The sequence below is a fragment of the Clarias gariepinus genome, chromosome 9 (genome assembly GCF_024256425.1).
Source record: "Clarias gariepinus isolate MV-2021 ecotype Netherlands chromosome 9, CGAR_prim_01v2, whole genome shotgun sequence".
Classification (NCBI taxonomy): Eukaryota; Metazoa; Chordata; class Actinopteri; order Siluriformes; family Clariidae; genus Clarias; species Clarias gariepinus.
Genome location: NC_071108.1, coordinates 18535375 through 18559549, shown reverse-complemented (window position 1 = coordinate 18559549; position 24175 = coordinate 18535375). Strand labels below are relative to the sequence as shown.

Here is a 24175-nt window from a genome sequence, read left to right as displayed (position 1 = left end):
ACAAAGGAGGAGCTTGTCTACATGGAAATCTAGACTGAGACTTCATTCAGAGAAATAGAATTCAAAGTTTATTGATAAAATTACTGAGACTCTCCTAAAAACCTCTTCGTTACCCATGCCAAGCACCATCCTCATGAAGTAGTAGAACAAGGTATTATTCGGAAGACATTGTTTGGAAGGGTTAACAGCCCTGAAGTATGTCATGGGCGGCATACATCTTCAGTACTTTTACTGGGAGCACCCTCACTGATGGGGCGGCACTGAATTGTCACACCTGACAACCGTAAAAAAAACACAGTCTTGCCTTTGATTTGATTTTGATGATTATGAATGTGCTTTTTTAAACTGTGCACTTGAAGCAGACAGATCTCTCACTCACAATCTGTTACAAGAATCCGTTGCAGGCATTTTTATATTTGAAGATAACTATATCTGTTATATATGTAAAATATGTTTCAGTCCTGCGTCACAGAAAGAGTGAAAGGGAGTGTTGTGCTTTATGTTAATCAAGATTTGTGTCATCTTCTCTCTGTACAGAAAACAATTGTTTTCCTCTGACTTGCACATGCAAATGTGAGAGCATGAGGGAAACTTTTAATGTTTCTCCTTTCTTTTTTATATACCCTGTCAGTATGGAAATAACTGTTAAGCTGTTCACACCGAAGTGAGAACAGCATTGGGTATACTGTATGGTAAATGTTTCAGGGTTTGGAGGAAAGAGTGTTTTATCATTTTAAAAGCCCTGATATAAAAATATTTTTTTCATAATAAATGTGATTATTTTTTATCTGTAAAGCAGCATAATCTGGTTAACACCGACTGAAAAGCTAATTATTTGGAATATTTTTCAAAAATATTTGGAAAGTGTTACATTTTTTTACGCAGTATGTTATGTTTAGATATTATGAGCTTTCAACTTAGTTAAAATTGAAACGTGAAGTTAGAGTGTAGAAGTTTGGACACCTGTTGAACTGTTCCCTTTGTAATTGGTAATTTGCCCTCAGTGCGGTGAAGAGCGCCAGTTTGATTAGTCACGAGCTCATGAATTACGTCCTTGACTGCGTGCGAAGGCGCGCGCGAGTACACGCGCTCCCCTCAATCCGCGCGTGCAGGTCATTCAGAAAGAAGCGCGAGCGCCTGGATAAACCACTAGTGCCAGATTTAAATACTCAGTTTAACCATGTCAGATCCACCATCATCACCTCCATCAGGTCAGAAACCTACTCTGAAGAGCACTGGCACGACTTCCAGCCGGTTTCAGGTGGATCGCGTAGCAGAGGCAGCAGCTGCTGCTGCTGCGAGCGGAGCACCAAAAACCCCACCAGCAGCGCGATCTGCTAAAGCAGCGGAGGGATCGAGTGGAAGTGGAGAGGAGGCCAAAGGTCGATTTCGCGTCGTAAACTTTTTGGACCCCTCAGGCGCTCCTGCGGATGGAGCGGCTGATGTGGCGTTTGATGGCGACACGGTGCGCAGCGAAGCCAGTCTGCACTCCTCTACAGGGGGACTTAGCCATTTCTCCGACACACACTCCAGTACATATTATCTGCGAACCTTCGGCCATAACACCATCGATGCCGTGCCAAATATCGATTTCTACAGGCAAACCCAGGCGCCTCTTGGAGAGAAGCTTATTCGGCCATCACTATCCGAACTTCACGATGAACTTGATAAAGTAAGAAATATGACAAAGTCTCTAACTTGCATATAATTCGCATACTCTCTTTCTATGAATTTTATAATTAGCTAACATGTAAGTTGCATAACAAAAAAAAAAAAAACTAAACTTTTAAAATTGGTCAAGACATTAACCTTAGTAATGTCATATAGTCAATACCTTGGCTCTCTTGGCTTCCCCTTCCTTAATTAGTTTCATAATTTCATGACAAAACCTGCTATTACACACCTCCAATAATAGTAATAACAATTAAATTTCACAATGTATACCTAATTTAGATGCAAGATTGACGTGTGAGAATTAAAGTTATGTAGGTGTTTTCATTCTTACATTGCCATAATACCTCATCTTTATTAGTTTATTATCATGCATGTTTGTTCCCAACTGAATGGGCTGTGTGATGTCAGAGACCTTACCCACACACTTCTATTTAGACAATGGTCTTTCTTCCAAAGCCCACTCCATGCAGCGCCATGGACGTTTGGCCAGAACACAGGATCCCATAACAATAACCTTATGTTTAACCAACATCAATGTCAATGGCCTAGTGTCTCCTTGCTGTGGACAGCTGCAGTGCACTGCTGGAGAGATAATGTGACTTGTTTAGGGTGGCAGCATGTTATCACATGACCTGACTTGATGTGACATATTTTGCGCAAGACAAAAGCGGCGTGAACTTTTTTTCACGTGAACAACTCAAATGTCAAACACTTTTTCACCGTAAACTTTTCATTGACTACTGATATTTTATTGCAGAATTGAGAGCCTAGGTTAGCCAAAGGCAGTGTTAACTGAAGGCCAGTTCTGTTATATAAACTTTTGTGAGTCAAGAATTTTTGTCACAATGACAAAACCTGTAAATGATTTAATATAAAATTCATCATTGGCATATGCAGATAATTGTATGTAATTCGTTTATGAGTGTATTACATTAAAATCTGTGGAATTTAAAATTGTTTTTTATATTTGTCTTAAAATAATTGCACTTAATATTATGTGTAAAAATTATCGAACTGCATTTGTCATCGATGATATCAGTATTGCTTTTGTTCCCCTGATGATACTCTAATTAAAACAAACTTCAAACTCTTTACTACTGGTGTTTAAAATAGCTTTTTCTTATTTACAGGAACCTTTTGAGGATGGGTTAGCAAATGGGGAGGAGCCAGTAGCTGCAGACGAGGCTGCTCTAAAGGATGTACCCGAGTCTAAAGGGGGCACAGTAAAGTTTGGCTGGATAAAGGGTGTCCTTGTTAGTATATTATTTCTTTGTTGATGTGTAGTATGTGTGTTTAACTTGAAAGATGACAGTGTACAGGTGTAATAGGCCAGTGACTATGTGGCAGTCCTTGAGGTTGAACACACAAATCTTTGGTCAGTAGTGTCAATCTTACCTATTGAGCTATCATCGCTTTGAACAATGTCAATGAGGAAAAAGGAGAACATGAAAACTAAATAAGGAAGACTGATAAACAAATGACATGTAACTCTCTTCTGTTGTTTATGTTAACACACAGGTCATTTATTTGTAATCACTACAGGTACGATGTATGCTAAACATCTGGGGAGTGATGCTCTTTATTCGTATGTCATGGATTGTTGGCCAAGCTGGCATTGGTAATGTTTTAAAAGATTAAATGACTTTCCAGCAATAATTATTGAATCTAACTACAAGGCTGCAGACTTTAATGTGAGGAGATATTGTTTTTTCTCTTTATTCCCCAGCTCTGTCATGTGCTATCGTTCTAATAGCTGTTTTGGTGACTACTATTACTGGTCTTTCCACTTCAGCAATAGCCACCAATGGTTTTGTCAGAGGAGGTTGGAATAGTTTTCTCTCCGAATTTTTATAAGATCAAAGTACATTTACCTGTACATGAACTATCTAATAAATTACGGTCTTTACAGGTGGGGCATATTACTTAATATCTAGGAGTTTGGGTCCAGAGTTTGGTGGATCCATTGGCCTCATTTTTGCCTTTGCCAATGCTGTTGCTGTTGCCATGTATGTTGTGGGTTTTGCTGAAACTGTGGTAGAGCTCCTTGATGTAAGTATGATAAAATATTTATGTACATAGATGCAGTGAAAAGTAATTTAACTTTTTAATCCAGGCATGGATGTTATGATGAATGCCAAAGTAATTATTTAATTATGATTTATTTGGTATGTCAGAGTGTAGATGCTCTAATCACAGATGAGATTAATGACATCCGTATCGTCGGGACACTTACCATCATCTTGCTGCTTGGCATATCTATGGCAGGAATGGAATGGGAGGCTAAGGTAATTATTTTCCATGTTTTCAATGATATTATGGATCAAGTCTAACTGTATCTGAACAGTCGTGCCATTCAGTTTTAATCTATTCATCAAGTATCATCAAATCTCAATAATGCTGAATATCGACCCTAGTAAACACCTTCGGGATTTTAGTCATGGATTACGATTTGTGTTTTCACAGGCCCAGATTGTGCTGTTGATCATTCTTGTGGCAGCAATTTTTAACTACTTCATCGGTTCTTTCATCTCTATGGAATCAAAACAGCCCAAAGGCTTCTTTGGTTATGATGGTTAGGCCTATTTTACAACTACTTTTAAAGTTGTAAAAGGCGAAGTAACGTGAAAAGCCTTCTATACCACTTTAAATTAATGTGACGATAAAATGTATTTATTTTGTATTGTAGAAGGCAACAAATGAAAAAATTCACCTAGGATTTTTTTTTCCTCTTAGCTGCAATTATGATGGAGAACATGGGTCCAGACTTCAGAGATGAGGAAACATTTTTCTCTGTTTTTGCTATCTTCTTCCCTGCTGCAACTGGTATATTAGCAGGAGCTAATATCTCAGGGGACCTATCAGTAAGCTTGCGTTTACTCTGATGTTCTAGAACAGTAGATATTATAAAAGGTATCAAACCTGAAAAAGTGAAGGACAAATCCACATAGATGATATTGGACCATTTTCACATTTTAAAATAATTTGTAAAATTAGACAATTACAATTCTAATTCATTTTATCTATGATATGATCTATGAAGTATTGTTCCTTTTTTAAAACATTTAAGTAAAAAATGTATTGTAAAATGTCTCGCATAACTTTTATTTATCGTCATGTGAATATCAAATTTGCATCAGAGTTAGTGTTAGAGTTAATTTTAAGGGGGGAAATGCAGAACTAAAAAAAACAGGTTCCCTTGGTAAGACTAACAAACTGGGGTGCGTTTCCCGTACAACGATGTAGCTCTTTACTTAACCACCGTTGTATGATGCAACATTGAAGAAAATAACTAACTAGTCACGACTGTTTCCCAACACCATAGTACCTGTGTCGCACTTCCATCGTTAGAACCATGTTGGTTTAATCTGTCGTTCTTCTTCTTCTTCTTCTTCGATACAATGGCCATAGGCACATATCGCCCCCTACTGTTAAGTGTTTTTTTTTTTATCTCTCTCTTCGGCTCCCATTCAATGCGCTTTCGCAGTGACGTTACGTAGAAGTGGTGTAATAATGTCACGAACGCAACATTCATTATTTGTACAATAAAACATATATAGGCATACACAGTTTAAATGTGCTCTTTTCGAATAACAAAGTCTATAACTTTTAGTTATATTTCATTTGAACTCATTTTTATTTGGTATTGATACATAAGTACAATTAAAATAAAAATAAATTATGGGTTTTAAAAATGCTGGGATTGTGTTGTGAACACCTGTTACCTATTTTGCTCAAGATTATTTCCTATATAAGTCCCTTTACATACAGCCATATTTTAATGAGAGTTGATGTGAAAAAATGTCACGGAAACCACAATTTACTACAAAAGAGCTTGCAGTTCTTTCGGAGGAGGTGGGAAACAATCAAATCTTGCTTTTCTCCAAATGAAAAAACACAGTTACAAATTATGACAAAAAAAAACATGGAATGAAATCGCACAAAAAAATAATGCTTCTGGAAATGCGTATGAGAGAAGCCCAGAGGGAGTCAGAAACAAGTGGAGGGACTTTGCAAGTGTGACCAAACAAACAAGTCCAGTGGTGGCCTGAAACTGAACCCCTCCAAAAGTGGCTATGTAACTGTAGTTACTGCAATTCTCCACAACATTGCAGTCAAGGAAAATTTCCCGCCTTTTGATGAGGAAGGGGGGGTCTTTCTGGTGCTGCTGTGACACTTCTGATGAGAATATATAACCTATGAATAGTCCTACTTCTGAGAGCACAACAAAGATACTCATTTAAAAACTCACCTTTTCTTCGCACAAACGAAACGAAGGCTGGGTTCCAACCGGCATAAATAATGCTTTCGTAGGGCACTTCGAAGGGAGAATAATTGTGATGTATCGGTGTTATATCGTTTCAAAGTGAATTTGTAATCAAAATAACCGAAAAATGAATGGCCTAATACCTGAGCACCAAAACATTAAGTTTTCCAAATCGTTTAAAGTGGTTGGGAAAATTTTGGAAACTAATAGTGCGTAGGGTCGTGGACTGTGAATAGAACACACCCAGCCGCGGCAGGGAACTATGCTTCTAACCACAGGTCGAAGGCTGTAGTTCCAACTACGTAAGTTTGCGACGCTGTTTGCGAATGTTCGTTTGAACTATGGTTTCGAGAAACACCGAATTGTTGAACTATGTTGGTAACGACGGAACTTGCGACCATAGTTGGCTAACGATGCTTTTGGGAAACGCACCCCTGAATAGTCACAGGATTTGAAATTTTTAAAGACACTGAAGGAAACATTGAGCAAGGTTCTGTATTGTCGCATACACAATTTACAAATAAATGGTAAATGTCAAATACAGTGGAACCTTGGATTGTGAGTAATGGGGTTTACGAGTGTTCCGCAAGACAAGCAAAGATTTTTAATAAATTTTGACTTGGAAACCAACAAGTCTTGGTTTACAAGTTTCGAGTATTACAGTATGTAGCACGCATACGCTTTTTGTGTTGATGCCAAGCGTCATGTGATTACAACAGAGCCAATGGTTTGTCTCTCTCTTGCGCTGCGGAATTGTGGGTAATCCCCACGCTTCTCCCCTGCTTGGTCTAAATGCGCGTCTCTCACTGGTATAATCAACATTCGTGAGCGCGTGTACTGTTTACTATAACACTGTGACCACGTGTGTGCATGTAAAACATCTTTTTTTGTGTTTATATGTGTGTGTGCACCACGCGTGTTCTGTTTATTATAACACACGTGTGTGCGCGCGTGTAAAGCAAAAGAAAGTATCATTAGAGAGTTAAAATTTTCTCTCTCCCTCTCTGTATCAGCCTGCACTTTGTCTGCCCGTGTGTCATTGAACACCGTGCCCCTTCACACACACACACACACACACACCTCCTCTGGCCTTCACACACACACACCCCTCCGCCCCTCCTCCTCTTGCCTTTACACACACTTTCCCTTTAATGGAAACACTGCTCTGTGGCGATTCTTTTTAAAGGTAAAGTTCAGGTTAGTTTGTTTTATTTTTACTTTACATTAGTGATTGTGTTAGTATGCACTCACGCAAGTGTCATTAGCGATGTTCCTTGTTTATTTTTCTGATAAAAGAGTCTTTCCGTTAATATGTGTGTGTGTGTGTGTGTGTGTGTGTGTGTTTGTGTAGGTGTGTGTGTGTCTGTGTGAAAAACTCAAAAGAGGAAGAAGGGTTACTGTGTAAAACGAGGAGAGGGGACAGTCTGATTCCTCCTCTCCTCTTACTTTAGCTTTACACACACACACACACAGCGCCTGCACGCACAAACGGAAACACTTACCTGTCGGGATTTATTTTTATTTATTTTTTAAAAGTAAAGTGCAGGTTAATTTGTTTTATTTTTACTTTATATCTTGTATTAATTATTTTTGGGTATTTATTTTTTTGGGCTGTGGAACAAATAATTAGATTTTCTCTTATTTCTTATGGGAAAATTTGCTTCGGTTTACAGGTGTTTTGAAATACGAGCTCGCTTCCGGAACGAATTATGTTTATAATCCAAGGTTCCACTGTAAATAAATAAATAATATATACGGTATAAATATATATACTTAGCATAACAGTGCGAGACAAATTACAAATAATAATATATTGCTTACATGTATAAAGAATTTTAATAGTTTTTTAATTTGTACTATCAATTGTAGAAATAATATTATACTTTTTGTAGACATTCAGTTAAAAAAGTTTTTTTTTACTGTAAAATTTAATCTATGGTTATAACATGTTAACAAATCATTAACTAAGCAAATGAATAAGCACATTAATAATAAAATACTTATTAATTATGTACTTAGAGATTGCATACCCAAAACAAAATAAAAATCCTTTTCTTCCCTTATTTTAACTCAGAATTGTTGTGTCTCTTTAGGATCCACAGTCTGCTATTCCAAAAGGAACCTTACTGGCTATTCTCATCACCGGGATTGTTTATGTTGCAATTGCTGTGTCTAATGGTAATACATATTAGGATAATTATGTTCTTAATCTGTTCTGTTTATTAAAAACAGTTGTGTTTTAGGTTTTTTTTTATATTTCTTTTGAGGTTCATGCATTGTACGAGATGCAACAGGTGATGCTAATGACACCATCAGCTCTGTTGAGAACTGCACAGATGCAGCTTGTACACTTGGTTATGACTTCTCTGTTTGCAAAGAAGGAGGATGCAAGTATGGGTTACAGAATGATTTCCAGGTACAGCCATTTCAAATCATATCCACCTACATAAACATCAAGCCTACTTTTAAAGACCTTCTAAAGACCTTCTAAATATCTTACTGGACCTGGATGTAATTAAATGACAAAATGTGAACATTTATGTAAGACCAAGCAAGGTTTTTGCTTAGTCACATTAATATTATTATTATTATTATTTTTAGCTTGATCAAGTCATATCAAAAGAAGGAAATAAAATATGTAATGCCAAGTTATACAGATCTAAAGCTTTCCGGTGTTATTTTTATACAGCCTACGCTGGTAACCCATATTTGTCTAGCAAAAATTTTCAATGATATGTGAGTTTCTTTGAGTTTCCAAAGCTCTTTTGTTTTTTCATTCCCTCTGTTTATTTATTTAATAATTATTCTTTACACTGTATTGTTTTGCTTAGGTCATGAGCTTGGTGTCTGTTTTTGGACCCCTTATCACTGCTGGAATTTTCTCTGCCACTCTCTCATCAGCTCTTGCATCTTTAGTCAGTGCTCCAAAAGTATTTCAGGTGACAGCATTCTTTATGTATAAACATACAACTGCAAATTGTTTAGGTTTACTTTGCTAGATGTTGTCCTGCCAAGAAAAGTTAGGTACTTATATTAGTTATGGGTTATTTTTATTAACAGGCAGGTAAATAACCAGATTGGTAGCATAAAGGCAAAAAAGAGATAAATTAAATAATGTATGAGCTTTTTTTCATTTTTACTTCTCATATATATTGGATGTAAAGCTGCTTTGTAACAATGTCTCCTATTTAATGCTCTATACAAATTGATTTTAATCACCATATGCTGGCGGCTGCAGCCCTTGAAATAAATCTAGCCAGCCCAACTTTGACCAAACATCACACATTTCTCAGGTCCCTCACTCATCCATGCTGATTAAGTAATAATAACACTCATAATTTATGTGTTATACATACAGCACTTTGAAATGGCTTGAAATTTAAAACTACTGTGCAACTCTGAAACTAATACAGTAATGCTATTACATGGACATTCATTTTGTGTTGTAAAATAAATTAGATAAGGGCAAAGTCTGCAAATGCAGTCATAATATGAATATAGGCTACTCCATGGCTACGGAAAGTTTTAAAAAAATATCTTTCTAACTTTATTTCATGGATTTATATCTTGCCTTCTAGGCTTTGTGTAAGGATAACATCTATCCAGGCTTACAAATTTTTGCTAAAGGGTATGGCAAGAACAATGAACCTTTGCGTGGCTATGTCCTAACTTTCATCATTGGTCTGGCTTTTATACTAATTGGTAAGTTTATCAAATAAATTGTTTTAATTTGATTGATTATAGTTCTTGGGTAACAAACTGGTCTGACTGACAGTTGTGTATTACTGTTTCTTTAGCTGAGCTAAATGTTATTGCTCCCATCATTTCCAACTTTTTCTTGGCCTCTTATGCCTTGATCAATTTCTCTGTCTTCCATGCATCTTTGGCTAACTCCCCAGGTGAGTGCAATAAAGCAAATTTCTCTAAAAAAAATCAGATTTGGGTTTAAACATAAATAAAGGGCTGTTTTAAATAAATAGTAAAAAATGTTACATTGTTAAAACTGAATGGATTTTATTACTCACAATGTGTGTCACTTTTATTATGATGGTGGCTGACCTCTATGTTCTGTTACCCTTAAAATAAACCAACCAGGTTGGCGTCCAAGTTTTAAATACTACAACAAGTGGGTATCACTGGCAGGAGCTGTGCTGTGCTGCGTGGTTATGTTTGTAATCAACTGGTGGGCTGCTCTTCTTACCAATGTCATTGTTTTGGCACTCTACATTTATGTCAGTTACAAGAAACCAGGTATTCCACCTGCCCTTTAGCAGACATTATGAAGTCATTACACAGAAGCTGTGAACTGTGTGTAACTTTTTTTTTTTTTTTTTTTTTTTACATATTTTATTGGTAAAATACTATTAATTATGTATGGTAAAGTGAAATAAAATAGTCAGATATTTAGTAAAGCTTTCTCCACCATAGATGTAAACTGGGGCTCTTCCACACAAGCTCTTATGTACAACCAGGCACTCTCACACTGTCTGCATCTCACTGGTGTTGAGGACCATATCAAGAACTTCAGGTGTTTAGAATCATATTCTAAAATATCTTGAATTTTCTTTTCATTTTGTGATCACACTAAAATGAATAATGACTGAAACAGTTATGTTTCCATACATTTCCCTATAGACCTCAATGTCTTGTAATGATTGGCACCCCAAATGCAAGACCAGCACTACTTCATCTAGTACATGCTTTCACGAAAAACATGGGCCTAATGGTCTGTGGCCATGTTCGTATGGTAGGCACCAAAAACACAGACTTTGATTTTGTTAACTTTGTAAGTTAAATTAATTAATGTTTAAGTACTTTTCATTTCAGACGATAATAATGCATGTGGTGGTATTTCTTACTTTTTGTTTCTCTTAAGGCGTCTCGAAGGCCAAACTATAAGGAGATGATGAATGACCAAGTTCGTTATCAACGTTGGCTCCTTAAAAAGCAGATTAAGGCGTTTTATACGCCTGTGTTTGCTGAGGACCTCAGACAAGGAGCACAATATTTATTACAAGTACAGTTTTACATTGAGTCGTTGGGTCCTAGTGAAATAAATATGTTATTGCTGAACATCTCAATGTACCATTGGTCTAAGGTACCAAGGAACTAGACATTTTAAACTCTGCCCACTCAATTTATTCTTATTTACTGGGTAATTGTAAAGGTCTTTATAAGCTAAGACATAAGAAAAAAAAGAAAAGACAACAAAAAGATAACGATGGCCTGCAGTATAAAAGATATATAGATATTTAGGGCTGTGATTATGTACTACTGCTTTTATCTCAGCAATTATCAATAACCAATCTAATTAACTTCAGTTTTTCATGAGTATAATTCAGGTTTGGTTGCATTTTAAGGCTTCTGGTTTGGGTCGACTAAAGCCAAACACACTGATACTTGGATTTAAAAACAACTGGCGAGATGGTGAAATGAAAGATGTGGAAAAATATATCAACACAATTCAGTAAGCAATTTCAGAAATTCCCTATTATTATTTATTTATTGTTGTTTTGGTTGTTATTGTTTTGTTATTGTTATTTGTTTTAGGTAAATTTTTTAATTAAAGATCAACATAATTGCCCCTCTACAATAAGAAATGTAGATATTTATGTGTTTTTTAGTTATTGTGGGACTAATTATGGTTATGAACACACTTATATAAGTAAAATTTCCTTTATTTGTTTTAGTGACGCTTTTGACCAACAGTATGGTGTTGTCATCTTAAGATTAAAGGAAGGTTTAGACATTTCCCATATTCAAGGACAAGGTAAATTATACTTTTTTAACTTAAATAATATTGATATCCCGCGACCCTGAGTACAGGATAAAGCGGTATAGAAGATAAGTGAGTGAGAGTAATATACACTATATAATGTTTTAATACACTAAAACATTATTGTCACTGCCAGTATAAAGTGAGTATTTTAAACTAAGGCTTAATTAACTTTTTATCTAAACTTTGATTTGATTTTACATAGATGACTTTCTGTCATCCAATGAGAAAGCTCCAGTGATGAAGGAGTTGTTGGTGGCTATTAACATAGGAAAGGATACAGATGATTCCTTGAAACCATCATCTAAAATCAGCAGTGGTCAAAGCAGCCCACTAATTATTAAAGGTTACCTCTTATACTCTAAAATATAACAAAAATTAGTTTAATATATGGTAGTTAGATTTTTCTTGACTTCTTTACATGTACTTAAATTCTTAATAGCAGAACATTAAATAAATACACAGATTTTCTTAAATCATTTGTTTATGACAATCTCATTTGCGCTGCTGTTAAAATATTCATCTTTCCTGTTATGAATTCAGATACCAAGAGTCCACCAGTTCAGCTTAGCATTGAAGATGAAAAGCTGCTTGCAGCTAGTCAGCAGTTCAAAAAGAAACAGTGCAAGGGCACTATCGATGTTTGGTGGTTATTTGATGATGGAGGTAGGTTTAGGCTGCAGTTACTGTTAAGGAATATGTCAAATTATTTTTTAATAATGAAAATGAATTGCTTTTTATGAATATCGTCCAGCGTGTTCATTAAATTTTTTTATACTAGTTCCATCATTTGGCATGGTTAAAAAAAAATAAACTTGCTATTTTAGGACTGACATTGCTGATACCATATTTGCTAACTAACAAGAAAAAATGGAAGGATTGCAAGATTCGTGTCTTCATTGGTGGAAAGATAAACAGGATCGATCATGATCGCAGAGCGTAAGTTGCCATGATATAGATATTGCTGTGTTATCTTATTGTGGAGGTAATTTCATGATTAATATACTTCACAAATATAAGTAAAGTAATAAATTTTTAATAACTGGTCTGATTTTCAAGGGATCTGGAATGTATACAAGGTGACAGCAACACTAATACAGCCACCATACAGAACAGCCATAAAGTTAAAACCACAGGCAGATGACATAAATAGCATTGAATATTTTGTAACAATAAGGCTTGTTAAGGGTTACGATATATTAGTCAAAAAGTTTAGAGTTTATATATTGGAAAACCAAAAAAAAATGGGCAAGCTTAATAATTTACAGTAAGCGACTTTGACAAGGGCAAATCGTGATACTAGGACCCGAGGTTTTCCAGCATGTCCAGAGCATCACTCTGTTTCTGCCGGCTTTCTTTCTTTCCATATTACATTCTAGTGCAATTTCTTCCTCAGCTACACATGCACCCATATGGTAGCTCAGTGTGCTAGGTGTATTAAGGCTGAGATACGGATAGGAATAAAGCTCAAGTTGCCACCGTTGTGCCCTTGAGCAAACCCAATCTGCTTCAGAAGCACTGTATATAATACCTGGCACTGTACTCTGGCCACTGCCTTCTAACAACAGCTGGGACATGCAAGTATGAAAAGTTTCACTGTGAAGACATTTTTATCTGACAAATTAGGACTTAACCATATATACATGAAGGAAAAATAAAAAATAAATTGGCATTTTTGGCTATGGACAAGGTTCAGTATGGGCAGTAGTGATGGGAAGATGGGATCATTGTAGTGACTCGGTTTTTAAATCTCGTTCATCAAAATTAACAAATCTTTTTTGAGTCATTTAGTTCATTTCGTTCTTTTTATCAGAAATAAAATAAAATGTTGCATTTTCAATAAAGAGACCCCCAATACGTCTACATACACACATTTTGGCTATAGTTCCAGTAATGAAATTTTTACAATGCAGCTAAGGACATATTATATAATAAACAGAATGAGTAGCTCACCTCATATCTTCCAGTCTGAGTCATTCGTTCTTTTGAATCTATTGCACCACATAGCATCTATAGGAGTCACATGACAAAAGAACTAACGACTCAGAGTAGAAGAGGCATTGAGAAAGAATCGCTCAGTCATGTTAAAAAGTCATTCAAAAAGAACGCACCGTTCATGAACGACCCATCACTAATGGCCAGCTTGACCTTGCAGCCCTGTATGCAGTAAGCTTTAATAAATTGTGTACTCTGGCATCCTTCTATCATAGCTAGTATTAACCTTTTCAGCAGTTTGTCCTATTGTGTCTCTTCTGTTGGACCGGTACTAACCATTCTATCCTGGAACCCCCTCACTTTGTCAGTGGTGCTCAGGTTCTTAAGCTTGCCCATTTTCCTGCTTTCAACATTTGACTAGACAAGATATATAATCTTATAAATCACTTCCTTAACTTCTCTACAGGAAAAGAAACCAATATAATAATATTATGCATTGAAAGGGTTTTAAAAAAAACTCTGTTATTTCTGTTTTAGAGAATTCACAACGTGGCTTGTGATGATATTGTTTCCTTTTTACTAGCAATTCTATGTACAAAGGTGACACATTTATTCAAATATAGGTTAGAATACAAAATTACTGATTAGTTCTGTAATGGATTTGACATTTGGACTGTAAGTTAGTCTTACATGATTAATTACACTACTTTTGATTCCAGAATGGCTGCATTACTGAGCAAGTTCAGGATTGACTTCTCTGACATTAATGTTCTTGGAGATATCAACATAAAGCCACAGAAACACAAGTAAGATGAAAATGATTAAGTCAAGCAAAACAAATAATTATACTACAGTACTTGCAGCTGCCAGAGAGTGGCTAATGGCCCTTGTATTTCAGTAAAGAAAAATTCCAGGAGATGATTGAGCCCTACAGACTGAAAGAAGAAGATATGGAGCAGGAGGATGCTGAGAGACTAAAGGCTGAGGAACCATGGAGAATTACTGATAATGAATTAGAATTGTACAAGGCCAAGGTGAGGTCAAAAAATCAACATGTATTTCTTCTATTTTGTTCATTTAAAACATGCTGTTATTAGTTATTATACGTATGAGCCTAATCATTTCTTATAAAGCCTTATAAGATTTGTCAAGGACATACATTTTACATGGACATACGTGTTTTACTGGACATTGATACTAACTTACATTGTTTTCTTAAATTAGACAAATCGACAAATAAGATTGAATGAATTACTGAAGGAGCACTCAAGTATAGCAAACCTCATTGTCATGTGAGTAGTTCTTTTTTATATATATATTAGCTTTTTTTAATCCGTATATAAATAGCTATAGTGTATTTTTAGCAAAATTTTGGAGTTACTTTGGGTCAGAAATTTACATACATCCTCACACAGAAGCAATTAAAAAAAGCATTCTGTAATCTGATTTCTAATAAATAGATCATTTCATAAAAGTATGGTTCATCATAGTGTTAACCTGAATAGAGGCACGTTCATTTAATACTTTCATCAGACTTTATACACTACCAGTCAAAAGTTTGGACGCGCCTTCTGCTTCCATGGTCTTTCCTGATTTTTTTTTTCTACATTGTAAAACAATGGCAGTAACCTGAAGTGCTGGTAATTGGTGATTTTTGAGGCTGGTAACTGTTACGACCGTCTAGGGGACTGTGTCGTAGCAAAAGGTGAGTAAAGGAGTCTTACTATCAGAGGGATTTGGAAAACGTATTTCTTTTTATTTCTGGGCAAAAAGGTATGGGTTCCAACTTCAGGGGGTTGACAAGGCCAAAATATTAAACAAAATGGTCTTTGTTTGAGATTAACTAAATTCCTAAAAATAAAATAAAATAAAATAAAATACATAATCCTTCCCTAACTCCCTAACCAAAAAAACAGAGTGCAAAATATATACAACAAAAGAAATGGCGTCAAACCTTCTACAACCCTTAATATGATGAAACGTGCTATTTACAATAATATTTACAAATGGCTAACAAATCCAAAACAAAACCCACGCTCGTAGTCAAAACAGGCTTAGGTCATATCAACAGCAAGACTAGACAGTTCTCTCTAGTAATATACTCAAATATACAAAGGTCGAATTGAAAAGCGCAATACAAAGATGCACGCGGTGGCACAAAAGGCATCTGAAAGGAGTTTGGGGTGGTCCTTTTATTCTAGTTGGTTGATGAGATGAACCAATCGCCACGTCCGGTGAATTATCTGGAGGAACACCCATCTGAAAAACAAACAAGTACCCAGAAAGAACAGCAGAGGGCGGGATAACGCAAACTCATAACATAACTCTAAATAAACTTTTCCTGTGCAGCGGAAGTAAGTTCTGATTTTGCTTTTCCTGATTTTTTTTTTAACAGTTTCATTAAAGCCAGTTTCATCATGGTGCTCAAGGGGTTTTGCAAATGTACTTGACAATGCTGTTTTTGCAAGAATTATTCCAGAACAGCAGACATATCCTTGGATTCTGGAAATGTTGATTTCGAAAATATGTATGAAAAATTACCAAAAAAAATCTAATACCTCTGATTATTTTTAATTTCTTGGATAAAAAATACTGCCATAGGTGGCGCAGTGGCTTCGCACCTCCAGGGTTGAGGCTTTGGTTCCTGCCTCAACTATGTGTGCATGGAGTTTGCATATTCTCCCCATGCTTGGTGGATCCTGTTGGTCTGGTTTTCATCCTCCAGTTGAAGGACAAGGATTAATTAGCATTTCCAAAATGCCTATAGTATGTGAGTGAGTGTGCATGCATGCCTTCGATAGAGTGGCACACAATTCATGTTGTATTCCCTGCCTTGTGTCACGAGTTCCCTGGGATAGGCTCCAGGCTTCCTGTGACACAGTAAAGGATAAGCAGTATGAAGAATAAGTGAGAGAAATACTGCCTCCTGCTGTTGTTTTATGCTAGAACAACATTGTCTTTTACACAAAGCTGTGTAGGTATCCATAAATCAAAATTTAAAATTAAGTTAGAAACTAAAATAACAATTCAATGTAAACATTGAAGTAAACAATACCCACAGGAAAAAAATTTTTTTTTTACTTCTTTTCTTAACTTCTTATTATTCATTTTCATTTTAAGTGTTTAAAATAATGGAGCATGTGGCCGACAGAAATTTTATGTTTTTGGGTGTACCCTTTAGGATTAATTATATTACAATTAAATGTAATCTTGCCGGGGTAAATAGAGTGAGTTTTTTTAAGGTTTGTTTGCACGAAAATGAGATGGACTTCACCTCAGGTCTCCCTAATGGAAGCCCATCTGTGGGGTCAACAGGGAAAAAGCGCACATTTAATTGTTTTTTACAACAATGCGATTAGTAAAATCAGTCATACAAATAACTTTACAAAATAAACCACAGCTCAGTCACCTGACAACACTGTAAATATATACTATATTATGTAGTTTTGCAAGCATATTTCATTCTTCTGTTTTGGGCAAAATCATTAAGAAGAAGATGTAATCTGTCTAAACACTTTCACCCAACGTGAAATGGTTTAGTCTTGACTCTTAAATGGGGTGGGTCATGCCCTGATGCTTGTCAAAATAAAATAAATAAATAAGATCAAACCCATTAGGTGCCTAGTTTATGAAATACTATAAGAGGAAAGAAATAGACAATACTATTCATTTTGTATATTGGAATGTCTGGAGTCTAGGGTCTAAGGATATTAACCAAGAAAAACCAATTAGCAAGATGCTAGAACGATTATTCATTAGTAGATGACAGAAACACAGAACGCTAAATACATAAACATACTGTGCATCTATGTGGCAATAGCTTAGTAAAAACACTGGGAAGTACTGCTAACTGTTTTTGCATCATAGCAACCTTTTTTTTTCCTCATCATTTCAATGTTTTCTCAAAAACACTATTTTTCAGGTCAGTCAAAGAAACAAAATGAATTGATAAACTGGTCATTTACTACATACAGTACATGTCGTCAGCTGAATTCATTTATTGACGACAATAAAACATTGCTCACTGAAGTAATCATGAAATAACAGATCCTAATACTGTTTTCAGGGGCTTGTATAATGACCACTTTGCACTATAGGTGCGTCACTTTATGTGCTTCCCTTCTTACCCTGACCGCCCATCGCTCTGGAATTAAATCAATCTTGATCACATGACTGATTCCTTGACCATTTAAATTTCTCATACTAACAAGTAGTTTCATTTTGGCCACACAGCTGTTTAGTCCCAGTCCTATAAGTTCTTGTCTCATTGTGTATGTGGAATGCTCTTATTTCACTATTAAACACTAAAAATTGACAAGAAATGTCAGTTTTTTTTTTTTTATGATGCAACATTTCCAAACATTCAGTCACCTTTTTTTGATTCATGGTACAGAACTTTCCCCAGTTGTTAAAAATTAATTGATAGGTTCTTACCCCAATTCCAGTAATTTCAAATTTACTTAGTTGTTTTCTTTGCTGGGAGAATAGGAGAATAGTTGGACTTTTCTGAAATGGTGACTTGTTTGGCCAGACAGTGCACAGTAAGGCAGTACAACGTATTTCAACATGAATAGACATACAGTGATTAAAAATCTAAATTTATCCTAGGACCATGTGAAAAACCACATTACAACTTGGTATAAAGCCGAGGCATTTATTGCTGAATGAGCCATTTTATTTAATTTTAATCAATCTTATTGTCATATGACAAATGTCAATGTTTTAGCTGATCATAATTAATCAAATAATTGATCATAATCCCAAACAGATAAAAATATCATTCAAACAGTTGGTTTTCTCTATTCCAATAAGTTATATATACACTCACCTAAAGGATTATTAGGAACACCTGTTCAATTTCTCATTAATGCAATTATCTAATCAACCAATCACATGGCAGTTGCTTCAATGCATTTAGGGGTGTGGTCCTGGTCAAGACAATCTCCTGAACTCCAAACTGAATGTCAAAATGGGAAAGAAAGCGGATTTAAGCAATTTTAAGCGTGGCATGGTTGTTGGTGCCAGACGGGCCGGTCTGAGTATTTTACAATCTGCTCAGTTATTGGGTTTTTCACGCACAACCATTTCTAGGGTTTACAAAGAATGGTGTAAAAAAGGAAAAACATCCAGTATGCGGCAGTCCTGTGGGCGAAAATGCCTTGTTGATGCTAGAGGTCAGAGGAGAATGGGCCGACTGATTCAAGCTTATAGAAGAGCAATTTTGACCACTCGGTACAACCGAGGTAAGCAGCAAAGCATTTGTGAAGCCACAACACGCACAACCTTGAGGCGGATGGGCTACAACAGCAGAAGACCCCACCAGGTACCACTTATATCCACTACAAATAGAAAAAAAGAGGCTACAATTTGCACGAGCTTACCAAAATTGGACAGTTAAAGACTGGAAAAATGTTGCCTGAGTCTCGATTTCTGTTGAGACATTTAAATGGTAGAGTCAGAATTTGGCGTAAACAGAATGAGAACATGGATCCATCATGCCTTGTTACCACTGTGTAGGTTGGTGGTGGTGGTGTAATGGTGTGGGGGATGTTTTCTTGGCACACTTTAGGCCTCTTAGTGCCAATTGGGCATCGTTTAAATGCCACGGGCTACTTGAGCATTGTTTCTGACCATGTCCATCCCTTTATGACCACCATGTACCCATTCTCTGATGGCTACTTCCAGCAGGATAATGCACCACGCCACAAAGCTCGAATCATTTCAAATTGGTTTCTTGAACATGACAATGAGTTCACTGTACTAAAATGGCCCCCACAGTCACCAGATCTCAACCCAATAGAGCATCTTTGGGATGTGGTGGAACAGGAGCTTCGTGCCCTGGATGTGCATCCCACAAATCTCCATCAACTGCAAGATGCTATCCTATTAATATGGGCCAACATTTCTAAAGAATGCTTTCAGCACCTTGTTGAATCAATGCCACGTAGAATTAAGGCAGTTCTGAAGGCAAAAGGGGGTCAAACACCGTATTAGTATGGTGTTCCTAATAATCCTTTAGGTGAGTATACAGTAGGTGCAGCATAAGACATCAGATTATCATATTAAGGCAGATGCAGGATGTTCAGGATGCTCAGCATTTTTGTCACCTATTTAATAAGGCTTAGTAAGAAAACAGTATGCTTAAAAAAAACTCAAACTAAAAGAGGAACAACTTTGACAAAGCCTTTATGTCACAGTTATTCCCAAATCTTCAATACTGGTAACATTAGAAGACTGGCAAACTGGCATGACTAATACCCCTTAATTATAAAGCTTATAAAAACACTATTTGTAAATACTTCATAGAAACATTTAATCAAAATATTCATATCTTCTTTGTGCTTCTGAATGTGTATATGTGTAAATTTACAGATAAGAAGACTAAATATGAACTAAATCAATTATTTAGACTAAATAAACCTCAAATTTACTAACTACAGTATAAATAGGTTGAATTGTTATTTTTATATGTGGATTATATCGTTTAAATTTCTTTTTTTTTTATTATTATTACTAATGGATACGCTTTTCCATTCCACCCGGGGACGTTTACAGACCTTTCAGGGGTCAGGTGCTCAAGGAAGTATTTATAACTGATAAGAAGACCTTCAGCTCAGTCCTCAGCTATCTTCCTCTTATAAATCACAGAGAATGTGTACAGTGCTCTTTTCTTCTGTGGGTGCTTACTCTGTTGGCACATAGTCTGAAAAAATGTGGAGGGTCTGAAAAATTCCATCAGTGGGTGTACACCTGGCAACACTACTGGTGTCACAATTTCCTATGATGCATAAGGTCAAGTGGCATACTGTAGGAACAAAGGATTTATTTTAACATTTAGGAGTTGTCACCCCATGTATGATGCCATGTATGATAAACTGTACATTACAGTGGTGTGAAAAACTATTTGCCCCTTCCTGATTTCTTATTTTTTTGCATGTTTGTCACACTTAAATGTTCCTGCTCATCAAAAACCGTTACCTGTTAGTCAAAGATAACATAATTGAACACAAAATTCAGTTTTTAAATGAAAGTTTACGTTATTAAGGAAGAAAAAAAACTCCAAATCTACATGGCCCTGTGTGAAAAAGTGATTGCCCCCCTCGTTAAAAAATAACTTAACTGTGGTTTATCACGCCTGAGTTCAATTTCTGTAGTCACCCCCAGGCCTGATTACTGCCACACCTGTTTCAATCAAGAAATCACTTAAATAGGAGTTACCTGACACAGAGAAGTAGACCAAAAGCACCTCAAAAGCTAGACATCATGCCAAGATCCAAAGAAATTCAGGAACAAATGAGAACAAAAGTAATTGAGATCTATCAGTCTGGTAAAGGTTATGAAGCCATTTCTAAAGCTTTGGGACTCCAGCGAACCACAGTGAGAGCCATTATCCACAAATGGCAAAACATGGAACAGTGGTGAACCTTCCCAGGAGTGGCCGGCCGACCAAAATTACCCCAAGAGCGCAGAGACAACTCATCCAAGAGGCCACAAAAGACCCCAGGACAACATCTAAAGAACTGCAGGCCTCACTTGCCTCAATTAAGGTCAGTGTTCACGACTCCACCATAAGAAAGAGACTGGGCAAAAACGGCCTGCATGGCAAATTTCCAAGGCGCAAACCACTTTTAAGCAAAAAGAACATTAAGGCTCATCTCAATTTTGCTAAAAAGCATCTCAATGATTGCCAAGACTTTTGGGAAAATACCTTGTGGACCGACGAGACAAAAGTTGAACTTTCCGTTACATCTGGCGTAAAAGTAACACAGCATTTCAGAAAAAGAACATCATACCAACAGTAAAATATGGTGGTGGTAGTGTGATGGTCTGGGGTTGTTTTGCTGCTTCAGGACCTGGAAGGCTTGCTGTGATAGATGGAACCATGAATTCTACTGTCTACCAAAAAATCCTGAAGGAGAATGTCCGGCCATCTGTTAGTCAACTCAAGCTGAAGCGATCTTGGGTGCTGCAGCAGGACAATGACCCAAAACACACCAGCAAATCCACCTCTGAATGCCTAAAGAAAAACAAAATAAAGACTTTGGAGTGGCCTAGTCAAAGTCCTGACCTGAATCCTATTGAGATGTTGTGGCATGACCTTAAAAAGGTGGTTCATGCTAGAAAACCCTCAAATAAAGCTGAATTACAACAATTCTGCAAAGATGAGTGGGCCAAAATTTCCTTCAGAGCGCTGTAAAAGACTCATTGCAAGTTATCGCAAACGCTTGATTGCAGTTATTGCTGCTAAGAGTGGCCCAACCAGTTATTAGGTTCAGGGGGCAATTACTTTTTCACACAGGGCCATGTAGGTTTGGATTTTTTGTCTCCCTAAATAATAAAAACCATCATTTAAAAACTGCATTTTGTGTTTACTTGTGTTATCTTTGATTAATAGTTAAATGTGTTTGATGATCAGAAACATTTTGTGTGACAAACATGCAAAAGAATAAGAAATCAGGAAGGGGGCAAATAGTTTTTCACACCACTGTATATATAACTGTGACAATCTAAACAATACATATTAAACTTTTAGTAAACAGTTCAGTTCCATCAAGAGTTGTATGACTTGAAAGGGGTGACAGATGTGGTCTAGGTAATCTTTTTTTGCACAGATTCTGTCGACCTTGCAGGCTACCACTGCCACACTGTTTATTAATTTTCAGCAGCTTTGTGTCAATTGTCATGTATAATCAGCTGGATTGCTCTATACCAGCAACATTTTTAGAGGTCTTGCATATTAAAATTAATACTGATATCAGAAAATCAGATACTTGGAAAGTTTGCAGTCTGCTTTTAATAGACTTTTAGCAACTGACCAAACCATAAATATTAACCAGAATCTAAGTATTTACTTTTGAATTTATCTTTGGTGTAGATCTGCTGAAGAGACAAAAACATGGTCAATTTAACTTAAAGTATAAAATCTTTGGCCCATTTCATTACATTATAATTCAAATGGTTAATGTATAGCCTTCCCTTTTTCACAGGAGCATGCCACTTGCCAGGAAAGGAACAGTGTCTAGCGCCCTCTATATGTGCTGGCTGGAAACACTGTCTAATGGTCTTCCACCAATTCTGCTTGTAAGAGGAAATCATCAGAGTGTCCTTACTTTCTACTCCTAAAATGCAGGCATGCCATAATTACAAATACAAAAGAGAGGATACATTGCAATCAGTACAGCATTGTAGTGTGGTGTGTTGCACAATTGTAGTGTGACCAGTGTTGCAAAATATTTATTCATTTTCACATAGAAAATGTGAAGCCAGTTTGGTAGAATATATATATATATATATATATATATATATATATATATTTTGTTCAGAGTTGATCAGTAGCATAAATTAAAACATTTTTAGGATAAAAATGGCATGAGAAAGGTACAAAGGAAATGTTTTGCAGCACTGTATATTTTATAACATTGATGCAATTTAGACTGAATTTTAACCCAACTTTATGTATCGAGAATGGTGAGTAGAATATAGACTGCATTCATGTAATAATTTGTTTAATTCTATTTCTACTTTAGCAGTTTTCTTGAATCTCTACAGTGTCATCTAAAATTAAGCCGTCAGTCATAATAGCTTTGCCGATTTTATACTGACTAGCCATAACAAATATATACATTTGTTGAGTGAAATGCAAGTAAGCATTGTTAAGTGGATATTGTTTTGTATTTGGACCAATGAACTTATTAAATAATTTAACAACATTATTGCATTTGTGTGATGTTTCAGTTGTGATTTGTATGTGCTTGTAAGGGTATAGAATTTAAATCAGCACTCAGTAGTACAGTCTGAAACACCAAAAACATTTCTACATATACATGTAATATCTTACAGAAAACAGTTCTCAATCTTTTACTTAAAATATTAATTAAATGATGAAAGCTATGAAAGCTTCGGTTTATGTTCACATGAAATAACAACGTAGAAATGTGATCTCAGCGACTTTGACCATGACAAAAATGTTGTGGCCAGAGAGCCTGTCCCCAAAAATAAACAGTTAAATCTGGTGTGCTTGACCATAGGGTTCCATTTACTAGCCAGTAGTTACATTAATTATAAATAATGAATTGATACATACACTTTAATAACTTGTACAGTAAAAGAGGGCACACTTACATTTCAGGCTTCTCAATATTTGCCATTTTATTTTTAGCAGTATAAATAAGGTCACATGGACAAAAGCAGTATTTTTCAACAGACTGTCATTTTGCTAATAGAACCATATAAATGTCACGATCTGTTAGGTGTTGGACTGTGGGCATGCTGTGGCAGGCATAGACGCAGAGGATGATGGTGAAACAAAGTCTTTTTAATAACCAACCAAACAAGAACAAAGAAAGTTGGCTTGAACTTGGAGCATACTATGAACAAAACCAAAAATCAACTAATACAGACATACACTGACAAGGGATTGCACAAACTAATACAATACAGACAGGGGATACAAACCGGACGAGACAAGACAAACTAAACAGACTAGCGGACTAAACACAAGGGACTATACATGCAAGGGGCTAAAC

General features: G+C 36.1%; 1 protein-coding gene across 1 annotated transcript; it reads left to right on the top strand.

The window, feature by feature from the left end:
* Nucleotides 1–1072: 1072 nt before the first annotated feature.
* Nucleotides 1073–23359, top strand: LOC128530047 (solute carrier family 12 member 2-like). Its single transcript, XM_053503756.1, has 26 exons — nt 1073–1672; nt 2805–2927; nt 3217–3292; nt 3401–3496; nt 3584–3723; nt 3849–3959; nt 4138–4246; nt 4408–4535; nt 8032–8116; nt 8206–8354; nt 8770–8877; nt 9517–9640; nt 9736–9837; nt 10034–10189; nt 10367–10466; nt 10574–10685; nt 10815–10955; nt 11299–11405; nt 11629–11708; nt 11920–12060; nt 12258–12380; nt 12542–12653; nt 14369–14455; nt 14548–14683; nt 14874–14941; nt 22637–23359. Exons 1-26 carry the CDS (start codon nt 1181–1183, stop codon nt 22770–22772), a joined length of 3342 nt encoding a protein of 1113 aa, XP_053359731.1. The 5' UTR covers nt 1073–1180; the 3' UTR covers nt 22773–23359.
* The last annotated feature ends 816 nt before the right edge of the window (nt 23360–24175 follow it).

Excerpts from the sequence above, each read along its gene's own strand:
- LOC128530047 (XM_053503756.1), top strand. The coding sequence starts at position 1,181 with ATGTCAGATCCACCATCATCACCTCCATCAGGTCAGAAACCTACTCTG. Across the intron at positions 4,247-4,407 it reads AGGCTTCTTTGGTTATGATG|CTGCAATTATGATGGAGAAC; the intron begins GTTAGGCCTATT and ends TTTTCCTCTTAG. Across the intron at positions 10,956-11,298 it reads GAGCACAATATTTATTACAA|GCTTCTGGTTTGGGTCGACT; the intron begins GTACAGTTTTAC and ends TTGCATTTTAAG.